Consider the following 14865-nt stretch of genomic DNA (forward strand, 5'->3'; position numbering starts at 1 on the left):
CCCTCCCATTTCTGCTTATGGTGCAGGTGGATGATGCAGGGTTTGGATGGGTCTTGTGGCAGAAGCATGGTTCCCAGAAGGTGCTGATAGGCTTCCGGTCCCAGTTATGGAAAGGCGAGGAAGAATGGTATTCTCTGATAGAGAAGCAACTGGCGGCCATATGTGCAGTCCTTCTGACCAGTGAGGAAATCTCTGGCCCTAATCCCATAACAGTACAGTCCACATATCCCATGGAGGGGTGGCTGCGGTCCTGGGTGAAGACTCCTTGTACGAGAATTGCACAGACTCCTACTCCGACCAAGTTGGGGAACGTACCTGGAGGAGTGGGCACAGTTCTCTGCGAGCCCCCTGTCAGGTCAACTGCACTCCCTATTGGGACCAGTGCAGTTGCAAGCAGAGCTCCTGGCGGAACCTGCTGAGATGGGAGGTACGCTGAATCCCTATGTAGAGGGTCAAGGTCCCATCCCTCAGGTTGCCTGGTACACAGACGGCTCATGCCATGGGCAGCCCCTGACATGGGCTGCCATGGCATTGCAGCTGTCCACAGAAATCTTTTGGCATGAGACTGGTGCTGGGCAGTCCAGCCAATGGGCTGAGCTTGGCACTGTGTCGTTGGTCCTCATGAATGAAACTGGCCCCGTGCACATCTGCACCGACAGTTGGGCTGTGTATCAAGGTCTAACTCTGTGGCTGCCCTGGTGGGCTGCCCAGGAGTGGATGATAGACCATCTATGGGGCCAGGGGCCAGACCTCTGGAAGCAGGATCTTCAGCAGGGGGCCATCATATACCATGTCCCCGGCCATCGGCCATTATAGGCCCCAGGGAATGATGTAGTCGACGCCCTAGCATAAGGTTGCCCCATCCATGTACCACCGGTTCTGGCAGATATTGGCCCCTGGCTCCACTAAAAACTGGGGCATGTAGGGGCCTGTACCATGAAACAAGTAGCGAAACAATGGAGGCTATTGTTGACCCGGGGATAAGCACAAGTTTCTATGTCATGATGTTCCTGGTGTACTGAGCAGCACCCAGAGAGACAGGTAAAAAGTACCCCGGGGGTGATGGCTTGTGGGGCTAAGCCACTCCAGGAATGGCAAGTGGACAGTGAGCCCAAGGTAGTGCCCTCCAGGCCAGATCCTGCACCGCAACCCTGTAGGGATGGAGTGTGTGCCCCAGGCCTGGCTGGTCCCAGGTCTGGCTGTGATCCAGGTTTGTGGCTAAGAATAGGACCCCGGATTTAGAATGCTACATTAATGTATTAGGGCGCCTGCGCCCAGCTCACGTAAGCATGATCCCGCTCATTGTATCATGCATGTGTGGCAGAATGCCACTATTGTACTGTGACATATGTGAGCCCATGCGGTCCCCTAGCATGGAAGCGCGTTCCCCGCAATAGAATCGCATTCCCGCAATAAAGTTGGTGCCTGCTGTTTCATTCTTACATTGGACCCTTGTGAGTTCTTCCACCTGGGCATCTCACCAATAAAACCTTCCCTTCTCAATCAGCTCGGTGCTGACAGACGTGACAAACAAAAAGAGACTCATGGACATAGAGAGCAGATTAGTGGTTACCAGAGGGAAGGGGAGGGGAAGGAGGAGGTATATAGGGGTAAAAGGGGTCATATATATATGGTGACAGAAAGAAATTTAACTTTGGGTGGTGAATACACAGTGCAATAAATATATGATGTATTATTGAATTGTATACTTGAAACATGATTTTATTAACCAATGTCATCCTAATAATTTTAGTAATGAACAAACAAATCTTGTTCTGCTGTATTCTAGATTACATTGGTTCTAATGAGAAATCTGTTTTCATTTTTATCTTTTTCTTCTGGCTTCTTTTAAGATTTTTCTCTTTATCTCTAGATTGAAGCAATTAATTGTGTGCCTTGGTATAGTTTTCCTCATGTTTCCTGTGCTTGGGGTTTGTTTATTGAATCTACACATTCAGTTTTCATTAACTTTGAAAATTCTTGTCTTTTGTTTAGTTTTCCTGTTTTTTCTTTCCCTTGGGGATCCAATAACATATATATTAGACCACTTAAAGTCTTCCTTTCTTTGTTTTATTTTAGATGGTTTCCATTGTTATGTCTTCAATTTCACTAATCTTTTCTTCTGCAATATCTATATGCCATTAATCCCATGAAGTAATCATAGAATGAATTTTCATTTTTGTCATTATAATTTTCACCTCTAAAAGTTTGATTCAGTCTTATTTATTATTTGTATGTCTCCATATAACACACCTGCTCTGTCCTCTAACTTCTTGAACATATAAGATACAGTTACAATAACTATTTTAATGTTCTGATCTACTAATTCTATTATCTGTATAATTTCTTGGTCAGTTTCGATTGATTGATTTTTCCCTCTTATTATAAGTTTTATTTTCTAACTTCTTTGCATACCCAGTAATTTTTTATTGTATGCCAAACATTGTGAATTTTGCCCTGTTGGGTGCTGAATATTTTTATATTCCTATAAATATGCTTGGTCTTGGTTCTGGGAACATAGTTACTTGGAAATAGTTTGATCCTTTTGGTTCTTTCTTTTAAGCTTTTTAAAGGCAAGAAAAGAGCAGCATTTAGTTGAAGGATAATTGTTCCCTGTACTGACACGAGGCTTTTAATTATTCTTTCAAATGTCATGTGAATAATGAGGTCTTCCATACTGGCTTTTGGGAACAGGCATTATTCTTGGTCCTGAACCTGAATATTGTTCCCTCTAATCCTTTTGAGTGTTTCTTCACCTGCTTTCAGATAGTTTCCTTACACACATGAGCTGATCAATACTCAATTGAATACTAAAGGCAGATATTGTTTATCTCTGGAGTTCACTCTCTGTGCAACTTTCTCCTCTCTGACAGTCTGCCCTAGGAAGTCTAGAAGCCTCCCTGAACTACAGACTCTATCGCCACAGTTCAAGGAAACTGCTGGGCTCTGCTTTGTTTCCTTCTTTCTACATCTTAGCCTTAAAACTCTGCCTAATTAGTAAGCTAGGGTACTGTAGAGATCATTTATTTCCCAATAATAAGGATCATTGTCCTTCATTGACTAATATCTGATGTCTTGAAAACAGTTGTTTCATACATTTCGTCCATTTTTTTAGTTGTTTCCAGATGGAATATAAATTCAGTCCCTATTATATTTTGGCTGGCAGTGGAAGTGTTAACTCCAAATTACATTTTAATGTTGAATCTTACTTCTCTAGTTTTGTTTTCTGGTTTTCTTTTTTTTTTTTCTACTTAGATGATAGATTTAATGTGGACATATGGGGAATGACAATGGCTAAACATGGGAAGAAATTAGAGGGAATGAGCTGAAAGATGGGAAATATAGTTAAAGAAAAAGGGAAAGAATTAGGAATGGAATGAGAACAGGCAGTCAAATGTCAAATCCTGGAGAAAGGAACTGATAGAGATTATTAAAGCCATTTGAAATCCCAAATCTTGCCTTTAATAGACATAATATGTAGTTGAAGAAGAATTTGAGCTATTCTCTCCAACTTGAAAACTTTAATCTGTTAATGAGCTTTATTAATTTTTATTGGTCCTCATGGCAGACCAAAATGTAAAGTCTAAGAATTTGTCACCTCTGTTTCCCAGGGAGAAAAACACCAAAACTATTGAGTAAATGACAAACACAAAGTTACCCAGAGAATAGTGCCTGGGCGAGAACTAAAAGCCTTAGGTATATCTTTTTAATATTTTGTTCAAATGATTATCTAGCATCTTTCACCTTGGGGGAGAACTAGTTTTGGCAGAGAGGAAAACACACTGGACTTGGAGTAGGAGTCTAGGGTTGTAGTCCAACACTGTCATTAATGAGCTATGTGACCCCGAGGAAGTTACTTCACTTTTCTAGGTCTCAGTTTCCTCAACTGGAAACTGGAATAAGAGCTCTGAAGGGAGGGGTCACTGTGAGGGTTAAATGAAATGATGCATGTCTGTTTTACACAGTGCCTGACATATAATATTACATGTAAGTTTCTGTGTATTATCGCTTCTAGAGAGATTTGCATTTTTTTTTATTTTTTTATTTTTTTTTTTTACTGGAAGGCTGTCTTAAACACAAAGAGATGAATCTGCAACTATGAACTGTCAAATAAGAGCTGGATAGAGGACTGGCTTACTGGCTGGCCTACTTCTATTCATAAGGCTATCTTGGCCTTGGGCTTCTCCTAAATCAAAGAAATAAAGTCAAAAGACCTGAGAGTCATCCCCTAGGTATCTGAACTCAGATTATTTAGCCCCTCTTCACTGCTAAATGAGGATAATAATAGCTATAATTTATTGAGCACTTGTTCTGTGTTGTCAGGTACTGCATTTAGCACTTTGCACATACTGTCATTTAATCCTCACAACCTTTTGTAATAATCTTCATTTTATAGATGAGGCAACTGAAACTCAGAGATATTAAGTAACTTGTCCAAGATTACACACAACACAAGTGGTATGGCTGGGATAAGCGCCAACTCTGTTCTAAGTCAATGCACATACTCTCATCCAAAATGTTATACTGCCTTCTCTCTGCATGTAAGGATTCCATGAACTAAGGGCTATAAATGTTAAAGCAGTGTGTAGCAGATTGATGCCCTCACTAAGTTCTTCCTTCCTTTCCTTACCCAGAACATTCTTATATTAACCAAAACCTCACTCCCTATACAACACATCTTCCCTCAAATTACTCTCAAAGCAAAGGCTCTCTCACATAACCTACCTAATCTTACATTTCTTAGAAGGTGAGATGGGCCTTCACACAGGATTTTGCTGCCACATCTAGACTATAGTTCTACCACTTTGAATCACTTTGAACAACTCTCATGAGCCTCATACACTAGATGACAGTCTTCATGCTTCTCTCTGCCCATCTTCATCCCCATCATCTCCTTCTACAAAAGCCACTCACCTTTACTCATTAAAAATTTGGCATCTGATCTCAGGCATTCTCCACCCAGATTCTTTTCATCATCTATATAATTTCAACATCTTCACTGATGCTCTACCTAACACTTAAGTCTCATGGTTCCTAGATTTTCTTCCACTTCAGTCCACTTCGGAAACCTACCTCATGCTTCCAGTGGACCCAAATGAGGTAAGTCTACCGCGACCTATTTCTCCCACTGTTTGCAACTATACAGGTCAAAAAACAAAGAGCAACTGCATGAGAACCTTAAAAATTAACAATAGCAAGCAAATGAGGGAAAGGAACCAAAACTTGACTGTGTGATTGTTATTATTAAAAAGATGTCAATTTGAGTGGGCTATGGTATGCCAGATTAGACATTATGAGGTCCTCAACAATGCCCCATTCCATAAGTTGTTCCAAACCTTTATTGCTCATCTAAGCTATAACCACACCCCTCTTCACTTTGTGCTTAACAAATGGAATTCATCTTATAATACATAGTAAAGTAGAAACTATGAATTATCTGGTACTTAATAGGAGCTCAATAAATATGTAGTGAATAGATGAGTGAGCACTCTCCATTCTTCTGTATTTCACTAATACCAATAACAGTGTCTACATCCTTTACCCCCTTTCTTCTTGTCCTGAAGAAGTTTTGCTCAATATTCCTCCTTCCAAAGCTAGCCTCCCTGTCACCATTCATGGTTTCTTAATGCCCAAGGAGTCCACACTCCTTATCAGGACACTTCCAGCCCTACTTCCTCTCACCCCCTGTCACAGGGTCTGTTTGCCCTGCATTCACACCTGTCTCTGCCCTTTCTTTTACCTTGACTTTGCAAATTCAGTCAGTATTTAATAGCAATCTCAATGCCCATGAAAACTTCTCCAAACCCTCCAGCCAATGAAACTTATCATTGGATTTGTCAATAATTAGGAGGTTATTGGTAACATAAAAACAATTAGGGACCTTTGGGAAAACAGATTCAGTGCACAGGACAAATTGAAGCAGAATGAAGGGCAAGTTACACAATAATAATAAGACATTATTTACTTTTTCACTCATTCTCTGACAGTAGACAGAGTAGAGTTTTCCAGAGGCTATATGGGATATATATCTCAACAAATTGAATGCATAAGCCAACATGAGAATCCAGCTATCTTTTATTAAACCAAACATTAAAGACACTGGCAAAAATGTAAAACAATGCTCTCTTCATTGATTTTTTTAGGAAAATTATTGTTATTTTTTATAAAAATATGTTATTTGTGTTAACATGTGTTGATTTTATTATTGCTATTTTAAAATTAAGATTTTTTAGAAAAATTAAAAAATTTTTTGGAAAAAATTTACATATTTTTGAAATTTCTCAGTTTTAATTTCTAATACAATATACATCAATAGATATCATCCACACAAACAAAACACTTTGGGGTTCTCCATAACTTAGGAAAAAGGGGTCCTGAGGTAAAAAAAAAGTTTGAGAAACACTCCATTTCAGGATTGCTAAGCAGAGCTGTAGGCCTGCCTGAATCTGTGTATCACATATTTGAAAAGGAACTGGTTACTCAGTTTTCTTCGACAGCATCTATTGGTCTTGCAGCAAGAGGAGAAACAAAGTTGAGTTAATCCACTGCTGGAGGTGGCAGAGTTGTAGTTGGACTAGGTCAGGCTACCTTGTTCTTCTAGATAAGGAGCATAAGCCTGTCATGTTAATAAATTACTCTTCATATTTTGTAAGAATTAGAAAGATTAAGAGGTTTCTTAATCCTGAACTTCTTTTTTCCTTCACAAATCTTTTTTGAATCATTCTAATCTAGTTAATTATGTACTTAGAGTATTTTTTCTACCTTCTTATTTTTTAGCTCTTATGTTCAGCGACATAAACAAAGACCATCTATTCAACTTCATGGTTTGATCTGTCTCTGATATACCCACTCCTGAGTCACTTCAAATAATGGAGTCTGTTAAATTATGTATTCATTCTCACCAGATTATAAATTTCCATACAGCTTGGATATTAAATTAAGGATTCCTGATGGAGATGGGCTGTTGATGATGATTATGATGACAGTGACATTGATTTATTGATTCATTTAACACATATTTTTTGAGCATTTAGAATGAGACAGACACAGTCCAGACATTGAAGATTCAGCAATGAATAAGAGGCAAAGATCCCTTACTGTTGGTGCTTACTGTCCAGTGGGAAAGACTGGCAAGGGCAAATAACTGAAATAGAAGGTATAATAGATCATAATAAATGCTAGAATGAAAAAAAAATCTTGGTCTACCGCCATGCCACCCTGAATGTGCCCGATCTCATCTGATCTCAGAAGCTAAGCAGGGTTGGGCCTGGTTATTACTTGGATGGGAGACCACCTAGGAAGACCAGATGCTATAGGTGTAAAAAAAAAAAATCTTGGGAGATGGTAGAAGAATTGGGGTTATGTATGTAAATGCTAGATGGGGTGGCCAGAGGTCTCACAGAAAAGGTGTCATTTGAGTAAAGACCTCAAGGAAGTGGTAACAAGAGAGAAAAGTGATTCATATAAAAGGAGCCACAAATCCCCAAAGGCAGGAAAGTAACTAGTGTATTGATGAACAGCGAGGAGGCCACTGTTGGTGGCTGGAGAAGAAGAGAAGGAGGTAGAGGGAGAGAAAGTGGAAGTAGGGGGCAGGGGAGTAGAGAAAGAAGAAGAGGAGGGAGAGAAGGATGCAAACATGGCCAGCAATAAATAAGCCATAGATATGCCAGCTTCTCCCCTCACATTACCTGCTGTAATTCTTTTTTTTTCAATTGAGATATAATTGACATTCTTTAACCTGGTTTCTCCACCATACAAGGTTCATTCCATTTTTAGCATCCAATGGAAGCAGGAAAATGGAAAAACCTAAAGTTCAACAACAGAGTTTAAATAAATTATGGTATGCTATGTGACCTTGAAAATTCATAGCTCTGCACAACATTTATAACTTAGGAAATGCTTATATCACTAGATAAAAAACATAGGACTCAAAGCTACATAGCTAATTTGTTTAAATGCCTACATATATACATCTTTCCTCCTTCCCAGATAATTATACTGTAGTGTTAAAAGTGCTTACCTCTAGGTGATTGAATTACAAGCATTTTTATTTCTTTTAATTATTTTCTAACTTTTCTACAATAAACATATTACTGTCATAATCAGAAAATGATAACATTTAGAAGTGAATTAAATAATTCAGTCCAGTATCATTTGAATCAATAAAATATTTCAACTCTTTTATTTATTAGGCATCTTCAATATATTAAGGGTGATTTAAAATACTCCACTGTTAACATTGTTAAGATCTGTATTACAACATGAGTCTATAAGATACTACATTTATTTGAAAATCATATAATTGACTTTATACCATATGCTACATGCTTTAGAACAGAATTAAATTAACAAATTCATCTTGGATGGCATTACTATGATTAATATATTAATTTCAAAAATATTATCTTAAGTAAGTCTGTCTCAAAGATTGTATTATATGTAAAAGACCAAGAACTAGTAGAAAATCAAGACGCACAGTGATAAGTTACTGTCAAATCTCTTGATTATTTTTTTTGACCAAACACCTTTTCTAAAAGACTATAGTGTTTGATACTGCACATGAACCTCTTTAATTATTTCAGTGTATTGATTTTAGAATATACTGAAATGATAAAGCAAAACATATTTTATGTTGTATAACCTCTAACTTCCACAAACCTCAAAAAATAGAACATTACCAGCACCATGGCTTCTCTCCCTGTGATCATTTTCAATCCCTGACCTATCTCCCTTCCCAAACTTAACCAATACTCTGACTTCTAACACCATAGTTTAGATTTGTTTGAAGTTTATGAGAACAGAATGGAACATGAATTTTTTATATGTCTTCTTTCATTCAATATTATGAGGCTCATCTATGCTGTTTGTTTTGTGTAGCTGTAACTCAGTTATTTTCATTGCTGTATTGTGATCTCTCATATGAGTATTCCATATTTTAGTTATCCATTCTACTGTTGATAGACATTTGGGTTGTTTCCAGACTGAAACTATCATCATCATCATCATCATCATAATAATAACATGTTATTACTGTTTTGTGTGCTTAGATAGAAGAATATCTTTTATAGCATGTTAATATTTAGTTAGCCGCCTTGGTCTTAAATTCTGGCTGCACATTAGCATCACCCTGGTGCCTCAGTGCCAGTTCCACAGGTAATTTTACTGAGATGGGGTTAAAACTACTGAGCCAGCTGTTGAAATCCCTAGACAAAAGAAAGAGAAATCTAGTTCAGGGAATTCTGAATGAATTGTTTCCAGAAAGAGGACAATAAAATGCAATGTAAAAATCAAGTTGTGTCCATATTGACTTTTCCTTTTTTTACTTCAATATTTTAAGCCAAAAGACTACCTATCTGGCTTTATAGCATTGTAATTGGCCTCCATATTATTTTGAAAATTCTCCAAATTCTCAAAGTTACTTTAGATATGTTTTAAAGATACATGTGTCATGATTTGGCATACTCTGGGTGGGAATTAAACTATCAAAAATTTAAACAGATACTGATATGGAGTCCCAGCTCCATAAATATTCAAAAAAGCAAGAGTTAATTTTCTGTGGTCTAGATCACAGCCTGGTACTAAATGAAATCAATTTAATAATTATCATTGCAACTGAAAATTTGGTTGGTATTTTTCATACCCTGATTTTTTTAAAACTTTTTTGGAACCATGCCCAGGAGCCATCTTGAGAATATATTTCAGAGAATGAAAAACAAAAATGAACAACATGGCTGTATAAAGTACAGCAACGGATACCATTGAAATATCACAAAACTCAAAAAATATGTTCTTCTAGTTCAATCTCCAATATGCACCGGTAGATAGGAAAGAACAGAGGCAATTCTTTTGTGATATGTATAGAGTATGTTAAAACTTAACATTGTTTTTATGTAGTCAGGTAGTTGAATACCTTTGTAGGGTTAATTGTTTTAAGGTTCCATTTGATCCTGAATAGAACTCCTTCACCAGCCTCCCCTGACTTGATGTGAACTCAACCACTTAACCAAAAAACATTATTTGAACTTTGACCATGTTTCGAGATTCATGAAAGCTTCTGTAGGCATATAAAGACCCCATTCTTGCCTTCAAGGAATTTACAGTCTTTGGAGATGGGGAAGGCCTATACTCATACAAAGAAAACTAAGATCGTAAGGCCAAGTATGATGTGTCAGAAGAAACCCAGGGAGCTAGGTATTCTGTAAAGACTTCCTGGAAGCAATAAGCATGAACTGAGTCTGAAAGGATGGTCAGACTGCTAATTGTCTGGCAGGAAGGAGGAGGGCATTTCAGACAAGAGCAAAGGTGCAGAGAAAGAAAGGAGCAGATGTTAAGAGGACAATAATCCTGTGAAAAATTTTGTTGGAGCTTGAGATTCTTCTAAAGCAGTGGTTATTAAAGGTTTGTGATTGTGACTAAAAGCAGAGCAGATGATGTATATACATAACACAACAGTTCCATATTCCTGTGTAAGAAGACCTTATTGACAGAAAAGAATTAGGGACAATTAGATACTCAAGATGGTAACAGCTAAGCAACTTGATAGAAGCAAAAACAGTTAAGAAATAAAATTCTAATCAAAATTTCCAAAATATATGTATTAATATAAAAAAACAGCAGCAATTAAAATCCATGACCAACTTAAGTTCACTCTTATGGTGCTGTTAATGCTCTTCCCAGGTGCGCAAGCAGGAAACCTGGAACTCATCTTCCATTCGTTTCTTATCAGCCTCCTACCTGTGATCCATCCAGCATCAGGTGCTCTCAGCTCTGCCTCCACCCTAGATCAAGCCAGCTGGTCTCTCACCACCTTCCAACTGGTGAGATCTTAACCTGCTTAACCTTCATGCCCTTTGCCCATTCTTCCCACTCTGGACTCAATTCATTCTTTACAGAGCAGCTACAATGTCATCTAAAAATCCTGAATCTCATCAGATCATTCTCCTACTTAAAACACTCCTACATTCCCTATTGCACCCAGGATCACATATAGAATCTGTAACATGAGACCACAAGACCCTGGAGGGTTCCACCTTGTCTCTTCTCTAATGCCATCTTTCTTCATGCTCCCCTTCATTAGCTGATTGGGATCCACATTATTCTCCTGGCTCTTCAAACTAGATCCACTTTCTCCAGCCTCCAAGTAGAATGTACTTTGCATTCATTCTTTTCCTGGCTAGCTCCTATCATAGGTCAAAAATTAAAGGTCATTTCCCCACACAGTCCTACTTTGACCAATCTTCCAATCTAAATTTTGTCCCTCAGGTCATTCCTTCTCATAGCTTTTAGTCTTTTATTTCATGGGGTTTATCACAATTTGCAACTATACATATAAATTTGTGTTTGATTAAGGCTTGAAACATCATGAAAATATGGACCATGTGTGTTTGATTCATCATTGTGTACCTGAATGTCACACTCTGATACCTAAGGTTTAGAATAAATATATCTACAAAAAATGAAATGGAGGGAATTCCAACTACCTCTCTGTGTGCATTATTATAATATGGATTCAAATCCTCGATAATCTCTACCATCAAATTTAATAACTCATTTGATTGATTACTTGTAGTCATTCACAAATCAACAAGGGAAGAGTTACATCCCTCAAGCATAGTAGAAGAAATATTTTGCATTTTGGATAGCCTTAGTCTCATATGGATACCATTTTGACCTACAAAAAGTCCCACCCTTGAGACACAGTGCATATGAAAGTAATGGGAAGTAAGAGGAAATAATAATAAAAACACAGTGTTTATTTATGTCAGGTACCAGGCTTCCTGTCACACCTTTTACAGGAATTATCTGTAATCTTACAACGATCCTGAGCATAGATATTATAGCCCTCATTTACAAATGAGAAAAGTAAATTCTGAGAGATGATCTGCCCACAAACACAGAGCTAGTTGTCAGGAGGAACTGATGGAACAAGATCTTTAAAAATAATCCATAATTTGCACAATATAATCTCTGTGAAATTAGCAAATCATTCTGGAATTTCGACCTCTATTGATACTTCCCATATTGGTTGAAATGACATTTACCAATGCTCATTTTATTTTTCTTAAGAACTGCAATCTCTTAAAAACTTATACTTTGTTTTTAATAATAATATCATTTGGAAATAAATGTTTTCTGATCTCAAATTTGGTTGGAGAGAATTTAAGATTAAAAAGAAAACTAAAATCAAATTAAGATGTTTATAAATAGTATGTATCTGACGAAATGATAGAAAATAGCCTTTGACTCACATACTTGGGGTATGTATATAGCTCCCTGATATGCAACAGAGAGTCCTTAGGCTGGGTGAGCAAATATTTAAACATATGTAAGAGCAATAATGGCTTCTTTGGAAATCCTCAATGCACTAGCATGTACTAAAACCATAAATATTCAAGGAGATGCAGCACTGTTGGGGAGAGAAACCCAAGTTGACTTGGCATGAGCAAGAGATGGCTTGGAAGCTCTAAAACTTCAAACTTAGACATTCTAAAAATCCTGGAAGGGAGGTACTGTGGAAAAAACTGGGAGAACTGCCAGCTAATCCTGACATGGGGTACGCAGTTAAATTCCTTTCTTTATGGACCTAAAAGCAAGCTTTTAAACACCACAGACTATTTTAGAGAGAAATGCCACTTTCCTATTAGAGGGAAAGATCTTCCTGTAAGAATTAAGAAAAAGAGAACTACTATTTGCAGGAGTTTTAGTTATTTTATTTATTCCATATACCTTTTTGAAGTTAGAATGATTTCTCACTTATAAATGAGGAAACTATTATCCTGAGAGTTTAATTAATTAACCCATAATCACACAACTTGTAATGGGGCTGGGATTTGAACCTATACTTTTTGATTTGGAACACTCTTTTCTCTGATAGTCAACTGTTTAGCCAGGCTCAAAGAAGATTGTTGGGCTTATCATCTAATGGGGAAGACTACAGAATCACTGGATCCTAAGGTTTCAGAACATGAGATTTCAGTATCACATTATATTCATCTTTACATGCCTTACAGTGTGCAATACATCATAGATACTCAATGTGTCTGTAGGATAATGGATGGATAGATGGTTGGATAGAAGGATGGATGGGTAGATAGATAGGTGGATGAATTTTCTATTCTTTGGTTATTCCAATTGCCTGTCTTTTCTATATTCAGAGACTGTTTCCCAGAGTACAGTAGGCAGTAGTCAAGAATGTAATCTTTCCTCTGGGCAAACTCAGGCAAGCAACATAGAAAAAAAAAGTTCTTTAATAATTTGTCACTAATTGTTCTAGCCACTTTTCTGAGAAGTTAAATACATGTGAAGGTTATTATAGTTGTTTCAGTCCCATGAAAATAAGGAGCATCTCACCACCTCAGTTTAAGGAGGTGAGATGTACCTTTTTTGCAGCTGCTTCAGTTCAATGAATGTGGGGAGTACTGAGCCTTTTTATTTTAAGGTACTGCACCTCCCTTTCAGATTTCACCCTTTTCGCAAAGTCCTACATCTTGCTTTAGTTCTGGGAAGCTAGGTCTTTTCTCTTTTTAAATCAATCCCATAAATTCAATTCTTGCCAAGGCCAATCCCCAAATGTCCAACCAATTCTGAAGGTATATAAAGTAAACTTTATATAAGGGTCGCCACTGAGGGTAAAGGACCCTATAATGAAATTCAGTCACTATTTTTTTCCCTAGTCTTTGGTGATGTCTAACACAGAGTGGGTATGAGTGTTGAAGAAAGGAAATAGGAATTGAGGCCACCATTAGAACAGTTCCATCTTTGTACTGGCCTCAGCTCCCTTGTGGTAAGCAGGGCAGGTGATCTTGAGGATAGACTGGCATCATCATCATCATCATCTCTCTCTCTCTAATTTCAACATCTCCTTGCCAACCTTCTTTCACCCAGGAAACTCTGTTTCCTTGCTGGGTATTTCTGTCTGATCTTTGTAGACTTTAGATTATTCTCTCTTGGCCAGGAAAGCCTTATTTTCCAGTGTTTTCCAGGAGTACATATATGATTCTGCTCAGGAAGAGCTTGAGAAGGACAATAAATTTCATCTCTTGAGTCTTTTTTGTTAAAAGGTTCCAAGTAATCAATCTTGAATGGCATATGTAAGTAATAATTTTTCTTAGTTATTAAGCAGAAACTGATATTTGCAACCAATATTACAAGTTCATCAATCTCCCAGTTTATTCCAAATGGCCAATTATCAGATAAATTCTTTTTCTAGGTCTGTACCTAGATCTTGTACCACATATACTGAAATAACACTGGGCCCTGTAGTTGGTTGAATAGTGGCCCCAAAATGTTATAGCCAAGCCCTAACCTCCTATATCTATGAATGCGACCTTAGTTGGAAATAGGGTCTTACAGATGTAATTAATTAAGGGTCTTGAGCCAACATCATCCTCGATTTAGGGTGGGACCCAAATCTAATGACTGCTATCCTTATAAGAGTAAGAAAAGGGAGATTTAACACACAGACACTGGGAAGAAGAAGATGTGAAGACAAAGGCATCATAACTGGAGTTACACTGCCAAAAGTCAAAGAATGACAAAGGTTTCTGGAAGCCACCAGAATCTAGAAGAGAGGCATAGAACAGACAATTCCTCAGAAAGGACTAACCTTACTGACACTTTGATTTTGGACTTCTGGCCTCTAGAATTGTAAGAGAATAAATGTCTGTTGTTTTGAGTCACCCAGTTTGTGGTAATTTGTGGGAGCAGCCCTAGGAAACAAACATAGGCTCTAAACCTCAGGTGTGAGCACAGGAGTAGGAAATGACTTACAGAAAATATTACTTTGACTAGTGCAAGAACCTATTTTGCCAGAATTTATATGACACTTAAACACAAATAATTTCTATATTAGACAGAAGAATATGT

The 14865-nt window shown here is 37.6% G+C and overlaps 1 protein-coding gene and 1 pseudogene across 1 annotated transcript; both read left to right on the top strand.

The window, feature by feature from the left end:
- Positions 1 to 420: 420 nt before the first annotated feature.
- LOC120591443 (ribonuclease H-like) lies at positions 421 to 816 on the top strand. The gene has a single exon (XM_039848916.1). It carries the CDS (start codon positions 421 to 423, stop codon positions 814 to 816), a length of 396 nt encoding a protein of 131 aa, XP_039704850.1.
- Positions 817 to 7200: 6384 nt separating this feature from the next.
- LOC120591914 (uncharacterized) lies at positions 7201 to 7319 on the top strand (annotated as a pseudogene).
- The last annotated feature ends 7546 nt before the right edge of the window (positions 7320 to 14865 follow it).

This window comes from Pteropus medius, unplaced genomic scaffold, assembly GCF_902729225.1.
Source record: "Pteropus medius unplaced genomic scaffold, Ma_sr-lr_union100, whole genome shotgun sequence".
Lineage (NCBI taxonomy): Eukaryota > Metazoa > Chordata > Mammalia > Chiroptera > Pteropodidae > Pteropus > Pteropus medius.